The sequence below is a fragment of the Callithrix jacchus genome, chromosome 5, assembly GCF_049354715.1.
Source record: "Callithrix jacchus isolate 240 chromosome 5, calJac240_pri, whole genome shotgun sequence".
Classification (NCBI taxonomy): Eukaryota; Metazoa; Chordata; class Mammalia; order Primates; family Cebidae; genus Callithrix; species Callithrix jacchus.
In genome coordinates, this window is record NC_133506.1 from 154354556 (window position 1) to 154377885 (window position 23330).

Consider the following 23330-nt stretch of genomic DNA (forward strand, 5'->3'; position numbering starts at 1 on the left):
TTTGTATTCTGAGTACTGTTAGAGTGAGCAGTGTGCATGGCTATGAAGTCACTGAAATGTTTTCTTTCTTATGTGGCAGACTGGCATATTGAAAATTGTTTGTGGTAAAGAACTTTAATGCTTTTCAGTATTAAATTATTTTGGAATAAAGTCAGGTAAAAAGCAATAATAGTGTTTATTTTAGCCAGTCTGCATTTTTTTTTATTTGGGGAGGTACATTCATAATGTTAAAAACAGATAAATGATATTGGTTATAACAGGTGTGTTCTAGTACATCAGTTGCTTTCAACATTTTTAGATTGTTACATTTCTTCATATTTTATTCCAAATTTATCTTTTGTTCTGACTGTAGTGGAAAGTAATTTAATTCTTCACTGTGTTTTCTTTCTTGTTTTAAAAATACAGCCAGTTTTAAAATTATACAATAAATATAGAAAATAAAATAATACAGAAGAAAAAATATGCTTGTGACCCCAAGAATAATTACTAATATGATTTTGGCATGTTTTGCATTAAAAATATTTAAATTTTTAAATTATAGAATTGAGATTTTTCTCAATTTTTCTTTTTCTCAGCTCAATTTAGTAATGTAAGGGGATGTACCATTTATATTGTTTCTAAAGTTTTGATTCTATAAATAATAGGATTCTCTCATTCATATCTGTGTTTACCTCCATCTTTGATTTGTTTACAATTACTGAGAAAGGGGCTAATGACAAATATTATAAATTTTTCAGGAATATCATATTATTTTACAGTTTTACCAGTAGTGTGTTAGAATACTTCCTTTAGCGTGCTCACAATAACATTGAATATTACAGTTTTATAATCCCTTTGATAAGGAAAAATAGCATTTTCTATGTTAATATTTCTATAAGCTTTTATCTCTTTTTGTTTTGTTCATGGGGCTTTAGAAGTTATTTATATTCAAATTCGTTATTTTGTCTTATTAGTTCTTCCATTGCTTTTAAGTTGGTAATTCCTAAAATTTATTGGATTTTCCTGCCAAGCACTCTACATGTTAATTTGTTTAACAATATATATAATGTAATTATAGATAAGACATATTCATATACATACGTAAGACTGCATCTATATATAACTTTGTTTTTAGCGTCATACTCATTTTAAAGATTAGGAAGCTGAAAGTTGGTACAAACTGAACAGCACCCAAATTTAAATCATAGCCACCTATCTGACTCAGAGACCTCATTCTTAAATGCTACACTATGATAGCGTTTTCTCTAGTCTAAACAAATCATATATTCACACATAATAATTTCTACTTTAAAATATTTCTAATTTACAGAAAAGTTACAACATTGTCAGCATTGCGTAAAGAATTCTTTTTTTTTTTTTTAATTTTTTATTGGATTTTAGGTTTTGGGGTACATGAGCAGAGCATGTAAGACAGTTGCGTAGGAACACACATGGCAGTGTGCTTTTCTTTCATTCTCCCCTTCATCCTCATTTGGCATTTCTCCCCAGGCTATCCCTCCCCACCTCCCCCTCCCACTGGCCCTCCCCTTTTCCCCCCAATAGACCCCAGTGTTTAGTACTCCCCTTTCTGTGTCCATGTGTTCTCATTTTTCATCACCCGTCTATGAGTGGAATATTATGCAGCAATCAGAAATGATGAGTTTGTGTCGTTTGTAGGGACATGGATGAATCTGGAGAACGTCATCCTCAGCAAACTGACACAAGAACAGAAAATGAAACACCGCGTAAAGAATTCTTATATGTCTCTCACTAGATTCTCAAGATTTTACATCTTACCACTTAGGCTTTACTATTCTCTCATGCTTTCTTTTTTTTTTTTTTTTGAGACGGAGTTTCGCTCTTGTTACCCAGGCTGGCTGGAGTGCAATGGCGCGATCTCAGCACACCGCAACCTCCGCCTCCTGGGTTCAGGCAATTCTCCTGCCTCAGCCTCCTGAGTAGCTGGGATTACAGGCATGCGCCACCGTGCCCAGCTAATTTTTTGTATTTTTAGTAGAGACGGGGTTTCACCATATTGACCAGGATGGTCTCGATCTCTTGACCTTGTGATCCACCCGCCTCGGCCTCCCAAAGTGCTGGGATTACAGGCTTGAGCCACCTCACCTGGCCCATGCTTTCATTTTATGTATGTATAAACACATCTACAGATACATATACATATTTTTTTCTGAATCAATTAATAATAAAGTTTAGATATTATGTCTTCTCATCTCTAAATATTGTGTATTTCCTGAAAGGTAAAGGCACTTTGTTAAATAACCAGAGGATACCCATTAATATCAGGAAGTTAGCATTGATACAATATTACCATCTAATTCAAAGACCCCATTTAAATTTCACTAATTACACCAATAATGTCCTTTCTAGGAAAAAAGAGATATCATTTGCCCTAAGTCTGTTGAGGATCATATCTTGTGCTTAGTTTCTTTGTAGAATGTTTTTTAAACAATTTCCTTGTCTTTCAGAACCTTGACATTTTTGAAGAATACAGACCAGTTATTTTTTCAATTGCCTTAAAAATTGAATTTTCTAATTGTTCATAATGATTCAGGTTTTTTATTTTTGCAAGAAATAACATAGAGGTCATACTGTGTCTGTCTCCTTGTATCCTGTCAAGGACATGCATGATGTTGAGTTGTCCTTTTACAAGTGATGTTAAGTTTAAACATTTGATTAAGATGTTATCTTCCAGGTTTCTTCATTATAAAATTATTTATTTTTCTTTTGTAATTAATAAGTATTTTGTGAAGAAATACATTGAAACTATATAAATATCCTGTTCTTCAACAAAGTTTCACCTGCTTGTTTTAGTTCATTGATGATTCTTGCTAGAAAGTATCTTTATTGTGATGACTGACAAATGATGATGTTTTCTAAGACATTTATTAAGTTAGCAAATCTACTGTAGGGAAGAACTTGTTTTACTCCTCTACTCTTATCTATCTATCTATCTATCTATCTATCTATCTATCATCTATCTATCTATCTTTTATATCAGTATGGACTTACGTATTCAATGTGTTATGTCAACAGTTAGCATACTTTATTTGCAAAAGGCCAGACAGTATTTTTGGCTTAGGGAACCATAAATTCTCTCTTGCACATAGTCAGCTCTGGCGTTGTACTCCAGAAATAACCACAGACAGTTTGGAAATGAATAGGTGTGGCTTGTTCTAGTGAAACTTAACAAAAACAAGTGGCCTGATGGATTTAGCTCTAGGGCTGTGGTTTGTCTGTTTCCTGGGTTGTATCATTATTTTGATGCTCAAGATTTAGCCAGTAGAACCCTTCACATGGATTCTTGGGCCTTCAAGACAAATGCCCATAACTTTTTGATGCTTTCTTACTTTCTGAAACAAGATGTTTTTGACTTGGCTAATACTTTCCTTATCCCAGCCCTGAAATTAGCCATTTTTTCAAGAAGTCCTGGTTTGCTTGGTGGATATAGTTTTTAGAAACAAAGATCTGGGTGTGAGGTATGCTTCTCGCTTTTTGAATGTCACTGCTTCTACGGACTCTTAGTGGACAGATCTAGGAAATGATGTTTATATTTATGTGTATAGGTATATCTCAACTGATTGATCTATATTAAAACCATGAGTTTACAGCAGTACCTTCAGTTCCAGTCCAAAGCCACATGGCTCAGCCTAGCCTCAAGCAGCTTTCTTCTTAAATAGTGAGAAATCTAGCTCCTATTATCTTCAATATATTAATATATTTTCTTATTCTACTTTATAAAACCAATATTTTGATATACACCATAACCTTCTCAGCTTTAGCATTGCTAGTCCTCTCTAGCCCTACCCTCAGATCCGACTCTGAATGGTCCTTGTGCTCTCCTCAGCGCCACTTGTTTCTTTGGTACTGGCCATCCTGCTGTCTCTGCTGTCTCCTTGGCCCTGACCCTGAAAGTCCTTACAGACTCACTTGCCTCTTTGGCTCTATAAGACCCTGGGTATCACCAGGGTGTCTGCTCCCTCCTTGCCTCTGAGGCCTCACTGGCTCCAGCTACATCAAAGAGAGGGAAGGGATGAGAACCAGTATATATATTTTAAATGAAAGTGATGGGAAAGTGGAACAAGCATTTATTTTTCTTGATCATTTACATTATTATTTTACCTTAACATTTTAATACATTGAAATGAATTTTGTTATATAATAGAATGTAAGGTTCTGACTTAAAGTATATAGTTTTCTAAACGACAGCATTTTTCAATACCATTTTAAATGAATGATTTTTTTTTATGAATGATTTCTTTTAAGGACACTCTGAAGATAATTTGCTCTGCACTAGCTTTCTTAGAACTGTTCCTGTGTAGGCACTCACCTTGAGAAGCAGGATGTTTTTGCTTTGACTGTGACTTAACACTTTTGTCTCTTAAATTATTAAGTATGGCTAACTGTAAAAACATTGAGCTCTATTAAAAATATTACAGTACAAGTAATACATGTTCATGGTAGCAAGTGAAATAATACAAAGGTTTATGAATAAAAATTTAATACTCTCCCAGGTAGCCAATGTTAACAGTCTTGTATATCCTTCTGCCGCTTTTTCTTCCTTGCTCATATAAACATGAGCTTACCCATGCATACACATAGGTGTTTCAAAGCTTTATTTTGAATATATCATGAATACAAAATGGTGTAATTACATATATCAATGGAAATATAAATATGTTATAAAAACAAATATAAAGTGAACCTTATTTAAACATCACTAAGCTTAAAAAACAGAACATTACCCATGAGCCTGATATTCTTGTGCGTGGTCTCATCTCTTTATTATTCTCTGTCATAGAAATAACCCCAACTCAAATTTTATGTTATTTTTTTTTCTTTACTTGGGTGCTTATTGTTCGTTACTGTGCTTTACTGTTTTGCTATTCATATATGTATTCTTGATTTATTATTAAGATTCTGTATTTTACGTAAATAACATTATTTTGGGGGTTTGTTTTTTCATTCAATTTTATATTTGTTAGATAAATCAGTTTGTATCTTATTTTGCAGAGGCGGATTTATATCATACACAAAGCACACATGTGTATATGTTTCTTTTCAACAGGCTGTTTGTGTTGTGCAATATACAATAATTACTGCTAACATTTGAGTGCTTATGATTAAAATGGGCCTGGTACTGGCCTAGTTCCTTTATGTATGTTGATCCATTTAATCCTCTCAAGACATCCTATGGCAAAGCAGTATTATTCTTACATTAACAGTAAAGAAGAAAACAATTCTAAGGCACTGAGATGTTATAAAAGATGAATTTATATAAATTCATATAAAAGACAGATTTTATTAAGTGGTGGCAGAATAGAAAAAAGAGTAAGAGATGATTACTAAGATAGTATCTGTCTGTGGGTGGATGGAGTTGGGATGTGATCAGGAAGGGGAATGTGGCACAGAGCTAGGGTCTGGAGCATGCTGAGGGCTCTGGCGTGCAGGGAAGGATGGGGCCACAACCAGCTGTTAGATAGTCAGGAATTCTATGAGCTGTTTGTTAAACCATTGGCAGCTTGAACTTGAAACCAGTCATGGTGGGATTATTAATATGACAGAAATTAGAAATATGCAAATGCTCAAAATCAGCACCTCAACCCTCCACTCTGTAGATAATTCATTTACCAGCATACCAGTGGTTGATGGGTTTTCCCTGGCAGGCTACTGTCAGTGTTCAGTTTCTTGACCAAAGAAATGTGTATATAGGTGTTCATTTTATAATAAATCATTAAGTCGTTCACGTATGTTTTCCATACATATGCAATATTTTACAGTGAAAGATTTTTTTTAAAAGTAATACCAAGTGTCAGGAGGGGAAGAGTACTTTGTGCATCTTGGTGGGAGTGGGGCAAAAAAAGGTGGAGAGCAGTCTGGGAAATAGGGAAGATACTTCTTTTATAATAGTAGGCAGGACGGATTTTTTGGGTAATAACTTGCTTGCAGATGTAATAATCTTCATGTAAATGTTAAGTGAATAAGCACATGCCATAAATTATACATGAAGGGATTATGCTTTTAAAACTTGTAGAGCAGTAGATACATACTGTTCCTACAAGAGAGCATTAATGTTAAAGGGTTTCTATGAACGTAGCTACATTTCTTAAAAGAATACTTTATCGTATATTATATATATTACGTATATTATTTTATAGTTTCACTTTTATTAGTAATTAGATATTTTGAAATTACTTTAAAATTTATACATTTTGATAAAACTGACATGTACATTTTAATATTTTATACTCATTTTCACTTACTGACTTTGAATTTATAAATGCCCACCATAATATGTATTTTCTGTACACAAGTGACTTAGAAGAAATAGGCTGCAAAACTAATAATTACAATAAAACTGAGTGTTACTTTTTCTGTGCTTTGTTAAATAATGTGTGGGGTGAAAATGGAGAGGGTCTTTAAGAGAAGACAAGTTTAATTGAGAATGGAAGAAATATTGGGAAACCTATTAAGGTAATACAAATAGGAAAAAGTATTAATGTAAATACTTGGGGATTATACATTTATAAATGGATGCTAATATATTATAACTTTTTTAAAAGTTTTTTTCCCCCCCAAATCATTAAGTAAATAATTTGAAATTGCCAAAAATTTGAAAGTTAACTTTTGGATACTCTGATATTATTGAAATTTTATAGCATTAATACTAATAAGTATTGTAATTTCAATAAATATAATTATTCAAGAATGCCATAGTATCCCAACATAATTACATTAAGCTTGCTTAATATCTTGTATTTTTTCTTTTTACTTTTTTTTCTGTTTTGTTCTAGATGGTCCCCGGCCATCACAAAAAGAAATTATATCACTGAGGGCATTTATGCTACTTTTTCTGAAACAGCTCATATTAAAGGTAAAATAATTGTATATAATTTGAATTACAATGTATTAGGTGGAAAGGAATTTCTGGCATAGTTTAGAATTATTATTGTTAAATTAGTAGTAGCTACCTTTAATTCATAAATTCCTTTCAAAATTCTGCACATCTTAGTATTAACTTTTATTGAACTTAACTTCTGGTTAAATGCTCTCTGAAATTTTCTCTATTAAGGGATGTGACAGAAATGGACAAGGAACATATGAATAAGAATTGAACCATTCTTGGGCTGGGCGCGGTGGCTCACGCTTGTAATCTCAGCACTTTGGGAGGCTGAGGCGGGTGGATCACAAGGTCAAGAGATGGAGACCATCCTGGTCAACATGGTGAAACCCCGTCTCTACTAAAGATACGAAAAATTAGCTGGGCATGGTGGCGCATGCCTGTAATCCCAGCTACTTAGGAGGCTGAGGCAGGAGAATTGCCTGAACCCAGGAGGCGGAGGTTGCGGTGAGCCGAGATCCTGCCATTGCACTCCAGCCTGGGTAACGAGCGAAACTCTGTCTCAAAAAAAAAAAAAAAAATTGAACTATTCTTACAATAATTGACCATTATTCTAGAAAATGGTCTGTGTGCCAGTTTAAGAATGATTACATAATGTATTTTATTGTAGTAGGATTTTAAAAAATATTAAGATGAAAACAAAGTGAAAATAAATGTAAATTTTGAGATAGTACACAAAAATTGATACTGTATAGTCTTGCATTTATATTATTTTAAGGAAAGAGTTGAGTGATTAGAAAATAGTCATAAGAATACTTAGATGGTCAAAATATGTTAACTTTTTATAATGAATGTCATCAAGTATTGATGACTTAAAAATTGGTATATTTTTCTAAGTATTTACTTAACTTGAAATGATCTAGTCTATAAATTGTGAACTGTGTAGGGATTTTAATTAAAATATCACTACATTAAACTTACTCTTATTTTCTTTTAAAATTAATTTTTGATGCTTTTTAAAATTAAAATTGTAATTTTAGATGTAATAAAATATTTTTTAAAAATTAGGATCGAGGGGTCAAGGAAGATGAACTTCAGAGTATATTGAACTATCTACTTACAATGCATGAGGTAGGACATATTATGGGTCTTTTAATTATTTAAGCCAATCTTTAGAGTAAAATTTTAACTAAATCAGTATTGGTGATTTATGCAGGATGAAAATATTCATGATGTGCTACAGTTATTGGTGGCTTTAATGTCAGAGCACCCAGCCTCAATGATACCAGCATTTGATCAAAGAAATGGAATAAGGTATGATTATAATATTAGTATTATTATTCGACTTTAATGGAGCACAGTTGTTCCTTCTAGAATAACTTCAATTCTGAATATTTGAATAAATATAGCAAAATTACACGCATTAGAGAGTATAAAAGGGGAATGCTGCTATTGATTCTCTCATACTCAGGAAGCTAACGAAATGTATAAACATTGGTCTCTGGAATCAAGAAGATTAATTAAATTGTTTTTGCTATAGTAAGGACATTAAAAATTGTGATAAGCATTTTTTTTTTCCTGCAAGAAGACACAAAAAAGCAAGGTATGTTTCAGCAAAAGACAATACAATGAAATTTTATGATATCAGGCCTGAGAGAGATTATAGCCAGATGTGGAAGATTCATAGAATGGTAATACTTTTAGTGTTTTTTTTTCAGTTGGTGATGAAAATTAAAGAATTTTGAATAGGGGAAATGTTGTGCTCAGTTTGCTATTTTGTTAGATTTACAATCAGCAATGTAAAACATGAGTTGAAGGACAAAACTGATGTAGCAATATCAGCAGGAAGATTATTTTATTCATCAGTTTTAAAGATGATGACCTGAGACAGTGGCAGTGCAGTAGAAATAATAGAGGTGAAAATGTTTTGGAAATAGGAGGCCAAAGCCAAAAGATTGAAAGCTAACTTTTGTTATGGCAGTTGAAAAGTAACTTGGTAGTTAGGTGAAATATAATTTCTCAATTAGTATTTTTATGAACTTAAGCCTATAAATTTGGCTTCTTAAGGAATTCTTCCTTTTTATTTTTCTGGAATCTTAGTGGGATGAGCAGGATATCTAGGTTATGCCATGTATAACTCAGTGAATTTCCACAGATTTATTGTGAAAAAAAGTTTATAAAAAGAGTTAGGACATAATATATCGGTGACTGTCAAGGGCTTTTTAAAGTGCTTTTTTTAACTTGGCCATTTATATCAATGAGTAACAACTTTCTAGACTTGAAGAACTTTTCACATTAGAGAAGCAGTCACTATCTCTATATGCTTATCTCACTTGTGACATCACTATTACCTTTGAGTTTATAATTGATAGGGCTGCTAATCTATTTGAAGAATGTTATACATTTAGTGATTAAATACTGTTATAATTTCTACTCTGAGTTCAAACTATATGAAACTGTTGATGCTTAACTGATTTTAGCAAATAATGGCAATTTCATATGGTTCAGTCTAATAATGTAATATAATTACACTCACTCTTCTGAACTTATATATAGATTGAATAATTAGTTTCCTTGTCCTTAGATTTTGCCTTCTTATATTATCTGATAAATTTAGTGAATCAGTTGAAGATACCCATATTACCCTTGTGGAAGATACCAAACTTAGCTTGTCTAATATGATGAAATGCAGAAATATAATTCTGTTATTTTGATACATTGGAAATATGATCCTAAGAATGAAAGTGCTATTTGGTAAGATCTTTAGGATTGACATAGTATTTTAAACGTATGGTATGAAAGAATTGATAGGCTGGGCACAGTGGCTCATGCCTGTAATCCCAGCACTTTGGGAGGCTGAGGCAGACAGATCACAAGGTCAAGAGATCGAGACCATCCTGGCCAACATGGTGAAACCCCATCTCTACTAAAAATACAAAAAAATTAGCTGGGTGTGGTGGTGTGCGCTTGTAGTCCCAGCTACTCGGGAGGCTGAGGCAGGAGAATTGCTTGAACCTGGGAGGTGGAGTTTGCAGTGAGCCGAGGTTGCGCCACTGCACTCCAGCCTGGCGCCTGGCGACAGAGCGAGACTCTGTCTCAAAAAAAATGAATAAATAAAACTAAATTTAAAAAGCACAACAGATTAAAAGGTCTTGTGCTCAGGGCTGACCATTAGCAGAACATGTCAGATTGTTACCAGTAGGTTAAAAACAATCACAAAAATTAAAAAATGACCTTTCCTTTACACTTCAGCTTTTCTACTTCAAAAATATGGGGAAAGCTGGTTCAGAATAGTATAAAAGATGAAAAGCTAGGCTTATTAGACAGAAAATATTGAAAGTGTCTAAAGAATTTATGTGTCTGTATTCTAGAAAATTGCCAATAAGGGTGAACATTTGTATATGAAGTATTTTTGGAGGAAAATTCTGGTCTGCTGTAACTGATACAATTGAGTTCAGTATAACAGTTGAACAAAAAGAATAAACTTAGTTTAATTTTGGTGGTATGTTGATTGGACTTAAGGAAGCCCTTGTGATAACAAAACACTGAACTAAGCAGCAAAAAGTTTGATATTTTTATATCTGGAAAATTTCAAAGGAAAGAATAGACAGCTATCTGTCTAATAGCTTAGACTATTAGTGAGCTTAAGCAGGTGAATTAGGATTATTGTTAATAATGTATGTTACAAGTAAACATTCATTAACAAAGTAAATTTCTTATTCATACTGTATCACAGCCCTACATATGTAGATATGTGATGGCCTCAGACGTTTTCATGTTTCAACAGTAATCATAATTTCTCTTGACCCAGGTTGGGGTCTAATACCTTTTTTCTTCCTACTCAAAGTTACTCCTAGACTGTAGAAACTCTGTAAGAACTTCCATTTCTATATTTGAGTATAGCCACAGTTTTAGACTGTGAGGGTTTTTTTGTTTGACGTTTGTTATTGTTTGCTTGCTTGTTTGTTTGTTTTGAGACAGAGTCTCTGTTGTCTAGGCTGGAGCGCAGTGACTCTATCTTGGGTCACAGCAACCTCCACCTCCTAGCTTCAAGCAGTTCTTATGCTTCAGCCTCCCGAATAGCTGGGACTACAGGCATGTGCCACCACACACGACTAATTTTTTTTGCATTTTACTAGAGACGGGCTTTTACCATGTTGCCCAGGTTGGTCTGGAACTTCTGCCCTCAGGGAATCCGCCCACCTTGGCCTCCCAAAATGCTAAGATTACAGGCGTGAGCCCATGCCTGGCCCAGACTGTGAGCTTTTACTTTGGTTCTCAAGACTATTTTTGCTGTATAATGTTCCTTATGATTTCTTAAATGTATTTTTTTTTGACATGTATGACTTTATCATTCTCAAGCTTGTCTTTTTTCATTACCGATCTTGGTTCCTAAAAGTTTTGAAAATGGATTTCAGTGTAAACCCATACATATTTATGAATGTGAGATTTGAAAAAAAATCTTCCAAAGGAAATAATCACTTTTCTCATAGTTTATTCTTTATTAGATGAAATGCAAAGCATAAAAGAAAAAAAGAGAAAAAGAAGCAGTATCAGTAATGTTTTCTGTTTCAATAGTGTAAGCTCTTGGCAAAACTTTAATAATGACATTAACTTTAAGCTATTTGTTCCCCTTCATAAGTATCACTGAAGTTATGAAAATTATATTGCATCTTTTACTAGATCCTTTTGTTTAGCTGAGTACTTTACCTCAGCATATACCATGGCATTTTAGTTTTTAAGAAAGATATTTAGTAAAATAAAGCACAACATAAATTTATAGACCCTAAAAAACCTTCTTATATTGTAGAATTAGTTGCCATTGTATATAGTTGTCATTGTCCCTTCTATGTTATGGAAACAAATGACTTTTTGAATAGAAAAAAATATATGGAATAAAATTTCTAAACACTTATAAATGTTATAATGAATATGGCCCTGCTTTTATGTAGTACTTGTAGTGATGTATAGATTAGATTATATATTAGTGGAGGCTTTTTTGCTCCAAGTAACAGAAAGCCTCTCAAGCTTTTTAAGTAAAAGCTGAATAATGTATTTGTTTAAAAAATCTTAGAGTAGGAACCAGGAATTGTAGCAGCATTAGGAAAGAAGTTTGCTTTCTCTGCTGCTTTCTGTACAGCTGTTTAATTCTTCCTTCTGTATGTTGCTAGCCTCTTTGAACAAAAACAAAACACTGCTGTTCTAGTTTCTGTTTTCAACAATTTTCAAATTTAAGAGACCAGCAAAGAGGAGACATTGGTTCTTAGACCTCATTCCAAATTCTCAGAAAGGAGAAATAACTAGGAAGGTGCCTACCTCTCATCTAATTAGTCATGCCGAAAAATAGGGTCAAGGTACAGCGGCTCACACCTGTAATTCCAGCACTTCAGGAGGCTGAGGTGGTTGGATCACTTGAACTGAGGAGTTCCAGACTAGCCTGGGCAATATGGCAAAACCTCACCTCTATATTAAAATTAAGAAAAAAAATTTTTTTTTGAGACTAAATCTCACACTGTTGCCGAGGCTGGAGGGCAGTGGCACAATCTTGGCTCACTGTAACCTCCACTTCCCAGGTTTAAGCCATTCTCCTGCCTCAGCCTCCCAAGTAGCTGGGATTACAGGTGCCCACAACCACGCCCAGCTAATTTTTGTATTTTTAGTAGAGACGGGGGTTTATTTATTGGCCAGGCTGGTCTCAAACTCCTGACCTTGTGATCTACCCACCTAGGCCTCACAAAGTTTTGGGATTACAGGCATGTGCCACTGAAAAAAAGTTTTTTAAAAAGAAAGAAAATAGGGCTATCAGGTTAAGTATTGGGGCCATTTCTTAGAGAGAGGAGGTATGGCCTAACTGTGTGTTAAACTTTAAGACACAGTTCTAAGATATGTGTCTTAAAACTGAAAATTCTGTCTTGTATGTTGGGATGCAGTACTTAATGAACACCAGTCACATTGCCCTTTTGAGTAGATATTTAAAGGACATGTTCAAAGAAAAATTATTAAAGCATGCTAGTTTTTAATTTTTCCAAAGAATTGTAATCCTGAGAATAAAATCTTCAGAGAAGTTTTATATTTCATGTTATGTATAATTTGTTTGTAAAGTATATAGTGTTTTTGGTTTTGATACTAGTAAATTTTTAAAAGATAATTTATATATTTTTAGGGTGATCTACAAATTATTGGCTTCTAAAAGTGAAAGTATTTGGGTTCAAGCTTTGAAGGTTCTGGGATACTTTCTGAAGCATTTAGGTCACAAGTAAGTTGATATTTGTCATAATGCATTCTAGAAATAACTATTAAGATTATGTTTTTATGAGTTTTGTATGTAATATAACATGAAATTTGGCTTGAATAATCTAACAGAGGAAAATAATAGCTTTTGGTGGCAGAAGTTGTAAAAGTGTTTTGTAAAGTAATATTTTATTAATAAGTAGATTATGGAACAAGATTTAAGTAATATAATTTAGTTTATTTCTATATTCTTCCTGAAAAGAAAGTATTATCTATTCTGAAGATGTAATAAAATATTGGGTCAAGATAAAATGATGCACATATGGGTATGATTTCACACAAAGCTTTTTTTGTCAAGGAAACACCATGTTTATATTAAGGTCTTTCTGAAAGTTGAGCTTATGCTTACATGCTGAGTCTGTATTTTGTTACTAGTTTCTAACAGTAGGGCTTAATGTTTAGTTTTATGACTTAAAGATCCTAGAGTATCTCATTTCTTTCCCCAAATCCAGAATTTAGATACTTTCTATGAACACTTTTCTGTAAGAAATGACTACTTGCCTAATGATTGCAGTTCATACTACACTATCCAGTGCATAACTGTAGGCTTAAGAGTATCTTTTTCTTACTAATGAAGTCAAGGAAGTCGTGCAACTATAATTTCAGTGATACGAGATGGTGTTCCTATCAGAACCTCATTGCTGCCTTTTTTGGGGTGCTTACTTAAATTTACAAAGGGCATTTTTGTAATAAACATGAAAACTGCAGAAAATTCAGACACGACATGTCTAACAAGCTGTATAGTCTAGGAGTTTAAATATTTTTTAAATTTTGGCACCAATCAATAATTAAGTAAGGGACTAGATATACTATAGATATAAGGAATAATTCAAATAAAGCTAGGATTGTAGAAAAGAATATTTTATGTGTGTGTGTGTGTGTGTGTGTGTGTGTATAGAACTGTAAGTACACTTGGTGACAGAGTACTGGGAGTGAAGAACCATATCGCCTTTTTATATTAAAAGATAAAGATAACTTATTTAACTTCAGTTAATTAAAATAAATTGACTGGAGAAAGTTAAAGGAGCCCTAGATGCAACCTCCTAAAAATGTCAATAAAGCACATTAAAAAACATACAAAAAGATGGAAACTCAGTTAATACAAAATTTAAAATAAGCAGGCAATTTCCTGTATAAACATGGTTGTTTAAGATGTCTTTTTTCCCCCTCTTTTCTTGCAAAATATATAAATGGTACAAGAAGAAGTAAAAAGTATACTCTCTATCACAGTGGTTATCACAAGTAGAAGATAGATGGAAATGTATGTACTCCAGAATATGGGTGTCAGCTGCTTAAAGTTGCTAAGATTGAGTAAAAGCTGTTAAGGCTCAAGAGAAGAGAAAATACAGAGAATGTGAGAGAGTTCAATTATAGCAAATATAAAGTGTCAGGGAAAGTACAATTTCTGAAGATGAGAGGCTCACCTCAAATTACAAAAATAGATTATTTGAAATAATAGATATGCACATATCATTCCTGATAGCATCATCTTTTTATGAATCAGATTGGTTTCAGAAAAGCAGAAGATTTATCACAAAGAACTACACAGATGAGCTGTATTTGTGGCAAGCAGTAAATCACTGTGGCTATAGAGACAGAAAGTTTTTGGATTTTGAAAGCAAAAAGGTTACCTTTGTCCCTTCTATTACACATATGCATGGAAGTTTTCTGCAGATGGATGGTCCAGATAATTTTCCTGCATCAAAAGAATTAGCACATCCTCAGTGCATGTGTATCAGATAAAAAACATTTCAAAAATCAGTTAAAGTAACCAGTACATGAATAGCATTTAACAGAAAAATACTGCTATGGAACATATAGCAATTTTGCTTTAAAAAATTACCACCCTAAGTAATAAATAAAAAAATAAATAAGTAGCTTCTGAGAAAGAACCACTAAACAGAATTTGGAGAAGTAATCCAGCTACTCAGGAGGCTTATGCATGAGGATTGCTTGAGCCCAGGAGTTCAAGTCCAGCCTGGGCAGTACAGCAAGAGCCCCATCTGAAAAAAAAAAAGTTGTAAGAAATGTTAATATAGTGGTATGGTTTGTTTGTGTCCCTCCACCTGAAATCTCATTTTGAATTTTAATCACCACTTGTGAAGGTGGGACCAGGTGGGAGTAATTGGATCATGGGGGCAGTTTCCCTTATGCTGTTTTCATAATAGTGAGTCGCATGAGATCTGATGGTTTTGTAAGCATTTGGCATTTTCCTTGCTTTCACTCAGTCCATCTTGCCACCCTGTGAAGAAGGTGCCTGCTTCTCCTTGCCTGCCGCCATGATTGGAAATTTCCTGAGGCCTCCCCAGCAATGCAGAACTGTGATTCAATAAAACCTCTTTTCTTTATAAATTACTCAATCTTGGGCATTTCTTCATAGCAGTGTGAAAACAGACTGACACAGATAGCATGAATGTATTTAATTATGAGCTAATAAAACATTGGAAAAATATTGGAGGAAAAGAATTATCATACACACAAAAATAAAATTGGAAATTACTCAAAAGCAGATAAACTCCATGACTAGTAGTATATGAAATACATAAAAGATAAAACTGAAAAAAATAATATGAATAGACGAAAATGTGAGTTTAGAAGGATTAAAAGAAAATGAGTGAGATGGGAGAAAAGCAAATTACAATAATGGCATAAATGGAGTTCCAAAATAAGAAAAGCAGAACGATGGGACAAAACAAACAAATCACAAAAACTGCACAAAATTCAGACAAGACATGTCTAAAAAGCTGTGTATTCTAGGAGTTTAAATATTTTTAAAAAATTTTTAAATATTTAAAAAATATTTTTAAAATTTCAGTGCCAAACAATAGTTAAGTAAGGGAGACTAGATATACTATAGATATAAGGAATAGTTGAAACAAAGCCAGGATTGTAGAAAAGGATACATACACACACACACACACACACACACACACACACACACACACACACACAGAAGTTTAAGTACACTTGGTGACAGAGTACTGGGAGTGAAGAAGCATATGCCCTTTCTTCCCCCAACTCCATCTTGCCTCCATGTAATATAATTTAAATTATATTTAAATCTATAATTCAGTGAAGTCTTGATGTAAGATTTTGCCAGTCTTTTTTAGAGGACATAGTGTTTGACAGGGAAAACTGACCTAGAATGTTTAGCACAAAGGTGTATTTTTGGAAATGAAAAGATAGTAATTACAATGAACACCTATATGGAAACATTAAACTGATTAGACAAAGCTTCAGAAAGGATTGGTGAACTGGGAGATAGAACTGAAGAAATTTCCTAGAATACCAATAAACTAGAAACACCAATAAACAAGATGACAAACATGAAATTAAGAGAGAGAAAGAAGGTTTCAAATATGGCTAATAAGAGTTACAGAAAAGGGGAAGAGAGAATGAGGAAGAGGCAATATTCAAAGTACATTACTGAAAAGTTTTACAAGATTGATCAAAGAACTGATTTCTCAGAGTTTGGAAGTAAATGAATTCTAATCAGGAAAAATAGCATGAAATCTTACCACAAAGTGAAACTTCAGAACACAACAAGGTCAAGGGGAACAACAAGGGGAAGGTAGCCATACAATATTAAACATGATTTAGTAAGGAAAACAATATCGTACATATTTGTAAATAAACAGAGCTAAGTGCAGTCCCTAGGTTGACCCAAGTACTTAGTGGATTTTAGTGTTAATAAAGGTCCCATCTCTGATGAATAGAGTGGTGTTACACTTTAAAAAATATGCTGTGTGTTAAAGGAAAGGAAGAAATGATATATTTTTATTTGCTTTAAAAAGTTAAGAGGCAGTTATAACAAACGTACCACTCTGGATGAGGGATATTGACAGTGGGGAAAGCTGTGTGCATGTAAGGGTAGGGACATAGGGGACTTCCTACTTTCTGCTCAGTTTTACTGTCAACCTAAAATTGTTCTAAAAGTAAGGTGCCTTTAAAAGAGACGGGGAAAATGATAGGGAAATAAGGAATCATGAAGTGGTCACTTGTGTGGGGGGAGCTGTGAGTGATATGAAAATATAGGAGGGATGAGTTGGGTGTAAAATCTCTCTGTGTATCTTTTTATGTCATCATAATTTTTAACTAGGTAAATGTGCTACTTATTTTAAAAGTTAAATGATAAAAGCTGGTATAGCATTATTTAAATAGATAAAAATAAACGTTAAGTCCAGAAAATTAATAGGGATGAAGAGGGGCACCATACTATGAAAAACATATAACTCATTAAAAACATAAAACAGTTTCAAACGCATATACACTTAGTGTAGGTGAGTCATAGAAATCTATTATTGACTAAATTTGGAAGAGTATTTTACAAATTTTAACGCATTTTTCTCCTTAAAAGAGTAATTATAAAAAATCTCAAAAGTATAATTTGAAAAAATAATAATCTAGTGGCTTGAATATTATACACATTCTTTTCAAGTACATGAAAGTGTAGAAATTATTTAAATGAGACCATAAAGTAGAAATTTATATAAATTGTCATACAAATGACTTTCTCTGCAAACAGTGCAATTAAACAAGAAATCAATGATAAAAATTAAACTTACAAAATTTCTCATTTCCCTACCATTTCCCCTTTAAATTAGGACATAAAACAGGCTCAGTAAATTTAAATAAATTGTCATTCAGATGACTTTCTCTGCAAACAGTGCAATTAAACAAGAAATCAATGACAAAAATTAAAAAATTAAACCTAAAAAATTTCTCATTTCCCTACCGTTTTCCCTTCTTTTTTTTAATGCACTTTTTAAAACTTAAAAAATGGAAATATGTAGCTTCTAAATAACTATAACAGGAAGTTATTTATTATGCAAATTGTAAAATACAATAAAAAATATTAAAAATATGTATATTTACACTTGTGAGATTTGGTCTAAATGATATTGTAGAAAATTCATGGTTGTAAACATTTATATTAAAAGCAGGCACTTAGGTTTTCGTTGTTCTATGTTCTCAGTTATGCTTACCTCATTAATTGTCAGTCTAAAAAGGAAAAAGATATAATCAAGGGCAAAAGTAAATGAAACAGAAAGCAAGTCTATTAAACAGAGTAATGGCAAGGTAAAAAAACTGTATTATTCACTTATAAAATACTTTTACATGACTAGCTAAAGAAAGAATCGGCCACTATTTCACCTAATAAAATTAGTACAACTTTGATACCAAAATTGGATATGGATTATGAATTAAGGGAAATTTATGATCAATCTCCCATATGAAGATGAGTCTATCAGTTATTATTTTTTTAAAGTATACAGCATAACCAAGTTGAGGGTAGTCATAGAATGTAAGTGTGGTTTCACATCAGGACAACATTTCATCTACTTATTAAGAAAGGAGAATAGTTATATAATTATGATGTATGCAAAAAATTTTCATAGAATTCAGTATCATTCATCATAAAAATTTTTAGTAAACCACAAATAGAAAATAATTTATTAAATCTGGTGACACATATCTACTGAAAATTTTCCGCATTCCTATTTAGTAACGAAATGTTAGAACATCCCCTTTGAATAACTAACAATTAATGAAAGCATGCTTTCACCACCCCAGTTCAACAACCTATTAGGTGATATTTTGGCATTTATGAAACGCTCCACCTAAAGCTGGCAAAATTGTTTTTTGTTTTTAAGTGCATATGTAGCATTCTCCAGAACGTACTATGAATTGGGCTGTAAAACATAACATAATTGTCAATAAAATTAAAAACTAATGAAATCAAACAAAATATACTATCTGACCACACGGAACTAAATTTGAAATCAGCAATAGAAAGAGGTTTGAGGACTTGCATAGTATTTGAAAGTTAAGAACATAGCTAATCCCTGAGTCAGAAAGAAATCGTAAAGAACATTAGACGATAGTGATGACGAAATGAAAACAAAACCACAGCATAGAGTATTTATTGAATGCCTGTGCGTTGCTGATGAAATGTAAAATCCTGCAGCCATATTTCAAAAGGATTTCCTAATTTCTTAAAAATGGTAACAAAAACTTACTGTACAGCCTGGCGTTACCACACTTAGGCATGTACCTAAAAGAAGTGATACTATGTTCATAGCCATACTTTGTATGAACATTCTTAGTACTGTTATTATCATTATGATTATTTGAGACGGAGTCTTACTCTGTCCCCTGGGCTAGAGTATAGTGGCATGATCTCCACTCACTGAAACCTCTGCCTCCTGCATTCAAGCTATTCTCTTGCTTCAGTTTCCCACATAACTGGGAATACAGGCAAACACCATGGCCGGTGATTTTTTTTGTATTTTTAGTAGAGATGGGGTTTCACTATGTTGGTCAGGGTGGTCTCGAACTCCTGAACTCAGATGATCCCTCCACCTCAGCCTCCCAAAGTGCTGGGATTACAGGCAAGAGCCACTGCACCTGGCCAGTACTATTATTAATAATAGCCCCAAACCAAAAACAATCCAAAAGTCAGTCAGTTGAATGAATAAAGGAAATGTTGTATATCCATACAATGGAATACTATTTTGCAATTAAAAGGAAGCAAATTGCTGATGCATACTATGACATAATGAGTCCTGAAACTATTATGTGAAGTGAAAGAAGCCAGATGCAAAAAATACTATATGATTCTGTTTATATTAAATGTCCAGAATGCAGGTAAGTGGTTAAATGGGGCTAGCAATGTGAGTGGGAATTAACTGTCAGTGGGCACAGGGAACTTTTTAGGATGATAAAAATGGACTATAACTGTATTGTAATGAAAGTGGCCTGACTCTATGTAAAGTTGCTTTTTTTAAATCAATTGTTCACGTACAAAGTGTGTAAATTTTATGGTATGTGCATTATACCTCACTAAAGCTAGTAAAAATGTGGAAAGCAAAATTTAAAACTCTTTGAAAGCTTAGGATGATAGCCTTGGATTAAGGAAGGATTTCTAAAACAGTAAATATACACAAATCATACAGGAAAAAGATAAATTTGACCGTTAACATAAAAAGTACTTTAAAAGATACCATTAAAAAGTGAAAAGACAAGCCACGAAGTGAAAGGAGATAGTTGCGCTTTATCTAAGATATAATGGATTTGTATCCTAAACATATGAAAAATCATGCAAATAAATTAGAAAAAGAAAATCTGTTAGGATCATGAAGAATGTAAACAGACAGTTCACTGAAGAGGAAACCTGAGTTAGCAGTAAGCATATGGATGACGTACTCAACTTCAGCAGTAATCAAGAAAGTGCAAGTAAAACATACATTTAATGCTCATCAGGACAGTACGTTTTAAAACTGCTGACAGTATCGAGTGTTGACAAAGGATGCACATCAGTGAAAATTCTCCACTTACTGGTGGAATCATATACAGGTATGTTCACATTGAAGAACAATTTACAATTATTTTTAAAAAGGATGAAGATACTTGTACTCTATGACTAAGTAACTCTCTCTTTGACATAGAGAAACTTTCATGTGTGTGAACAACATTCAGTGTAACATTGTTAATATTAATTAAATGTTGGAAACAACATAAAATGGAAGAATAGATAAATTAAGGTATAGTCATACAATTGGATATATTCAAAACTAAAAATCAATGATGTAAAGTTACTTTCCACAAACCTAATATAAAGCAATAAAGCAAGTTGCAGAAGGATACATAATAATGATGCCATTAATTTAAATTTCAAAAATATGTAAACAAAATTGTACATCACTTATGAATAGATATTCATCTAATTTAAAAGTATAAAAATATACATGGGGAAAAATAAACAAATTTATGATTATGGGTTATCCCCAAGTAGAGTGTGAAGAATGGGATGATGGACTGGTATCCAGAAATATTTAGTTAGTTGGTTGGTGGCTGCATGAATATTTATTATGTTTTTAAAAAATAACTGAATAAAGAAAGAGATAGCAAAAAAGACTAAAACAGAAATTTGTTGACACTATAAAAATCAGATGGGATTTGAAAGCCCAAAACAGAATGAGCTGAACTTGAGGTTAAAAGTTCAAAAGAGAATGTGGAAAGGCATTTTGTAGTTTGAAAGGAACAATTTAAGTAGATAGTGTTAAGTTCATAAATCTGAAAACATCAAACAGTGCCTGTCAAAAATATAAAGCAAAATTCATTTGAGGTGCAATAAGAACTTGATAAAATATAATAACGGTATAGATGACACATCTCTCAGAATGGGACGATTTGATAATACATACAGATATAGAGATGTTGAGTAATAGATTAATGAAACTTGGCTCAACAGAAATAGGTTCAGTCTTACATATTTTGAGGATATACTTCATGGCTAAAGAAGGTTGAAAAAAAACAAGGCATGTGCTGGGCCATGAAATGAACAAAGCAAACAAGGTAGACATATTATTGGATTCTACTACCTGACCACAATGTGATGAAACTGAAAACACAAAAGAAATTGTGAAAAATATCTTATGTACTTAGAAATTAAGCAGTGTCAGGACATCATTTAGAGAATAGAAGAAAATAAACGAAAAGGTGGAAATTATCTAAAATTTTCTGTACATTGAAGCAAAAACTTTATCAGAAATAAATACCTCCATTACTGAAAAATAAAGATTAAAAGTTAGAGGAACTTTGTACTCATAACATGATTCATATTTAACTCATTAATTAAAGGACAATAAAACAAAGGAGGAAGTGTAAATTAGTAAGGATGGAGGCTAACATGAAGTAACCAGAAAAATAAAAACTGTTGAACTGTAGAAAAGATAACTAACTACAAAGCTGATGTTTTGAAGAAACCAACAAAATGAATCAAACTTTCTCATACCTCACTGAGATAAAATAGAGAGAAGCTTTTGAATAAGGAAAGCCTTTTTAAATTATAGGACAGATTATAATTATAAGAAAAATATATATATTACATTATGATGACATATAAGAGGTCCACTTCTAGTTCTTGGCAATAACATCATTTTGTTCTTTATATTTCTAAGTATTTGTTTATTGGGTTCTTCTCACATATATAGTATTTCTGTCATCAATTAAAAAATGGGAGGTGTAATATCAAGTCATTAATAAATAAGATAAAATTACAGGAGCACAAAAAAATGCCTGGTTTTGCTTCACTAGTAATCATCAACAGACTTATCCTCTTCTTACTTAGTGCAGAATTCTGTTTTGATATGATTTCCCTGTAAACATTGGTGCATATAGTATTGAGTTCCCATACGTTATTCTTCATTCTAGCCTAAAAATAAAATGCTTGGGAGATTTACATTGAAATCTGAAATAATATTACAATTGTCCTGACAGATTGAAGAAGATCAGAAATTATAATAATATCTACTTCTTGGGTAACTAATGCTTCTTACTACAGAATAATATATACAATAATAGCCAAAGGAAATTGGAAATGTAAATACAATTATAAATTGCTTCCTGAAAACCATTAAAAAATTTGAAATGCAGTAAATGGAGAACCATACCATGTACCTTAATGGAAAGACTCAGTTATAAAAAGATAGAATTTTAATAAATCATTTTGTAAACAATGTCATTGTGTTAAAAAATTTTTATTTAAGGGTTATAAAAAACTTCAAAAGCTCAGATGAAAAAATGGGTAAAAGTATCAGTCAATAGTAAGTTTGAAGAATAAGAATAATGAATATTTATTATAATAAGTCTAGTATACTTTAAATCAAGGAATAAACTTAAAGAAGGGGTGTAGTGTAGAAAGCACAGAAACACATCCTGATATATGTACATTTAGATGCTAGGAACATAATTAAAATGTTAATTATTTAATAATTGGCAGTGGGAAATAATTTCCGAATTGAAATCAGAAGAGAAGTCTTCAAACCATGTCACCACACCCAGCCAAAAAAACAAAAAAAACCAAAAAAACAAAAAAACCCAACCACAAACATTTTATAAAGAATAACAGTTGGAACTCTGGGCTTCCAGATCAAAATGATAAAGAGGGATGAAAGAGTTTTCCTTGTCCAAACCTAATGAAATAAACATTATACAGTAAAATAGAGTCTCTTCCCCTCCAAAACAACAAATTCAAATGTAATCAGAGAAGGAAAGCAGCATCACATAAAGCCATATATTCAAAATATTGACAGCTAAAAAAAAGAACCCAAAGATTCTGGAGAGACTTTGTAGGTATCATTACCTCATTTCTATCCCTGTAAAGTCAACAGAATTCCTCGATTTCCCCCTTAATAAT

General features: G+C 32.6%; 1 protein-coding gene across 13 annotated transcripts in view; it reads left to right on the top strand.

Annotated features, from left to right (window-relative positions):
• The window catches only part of NBEA (neurobeachin), a 730940-nt gene that overhangs the window by 168988 nt on the left and 538622 nt on the right, over window positions 1–23330 (top strand). For all 13 annotated transcript variants that reach the window (XM_078375287.1, XM_078375291.1, XM_078375289.1 and 10 more), the window contains 4 exons: window positions 6792–6871; window positions 7907–7969; window positions 8055–8152; window positions 13002–13094. In XM_078375287.1, the coding sequence (XP_078231413.1) occupies window positions 6792–6871; window positions 7907–7969; window positions 8055–8152; window positions 13002–13094 (334 nt within the window). The remainder of the gene's footprint in view (window positions 1–6791; window positions 6872–7906; window positions 7970–8054; window positions 8153–13001; window positions 13095–23330) is intronic.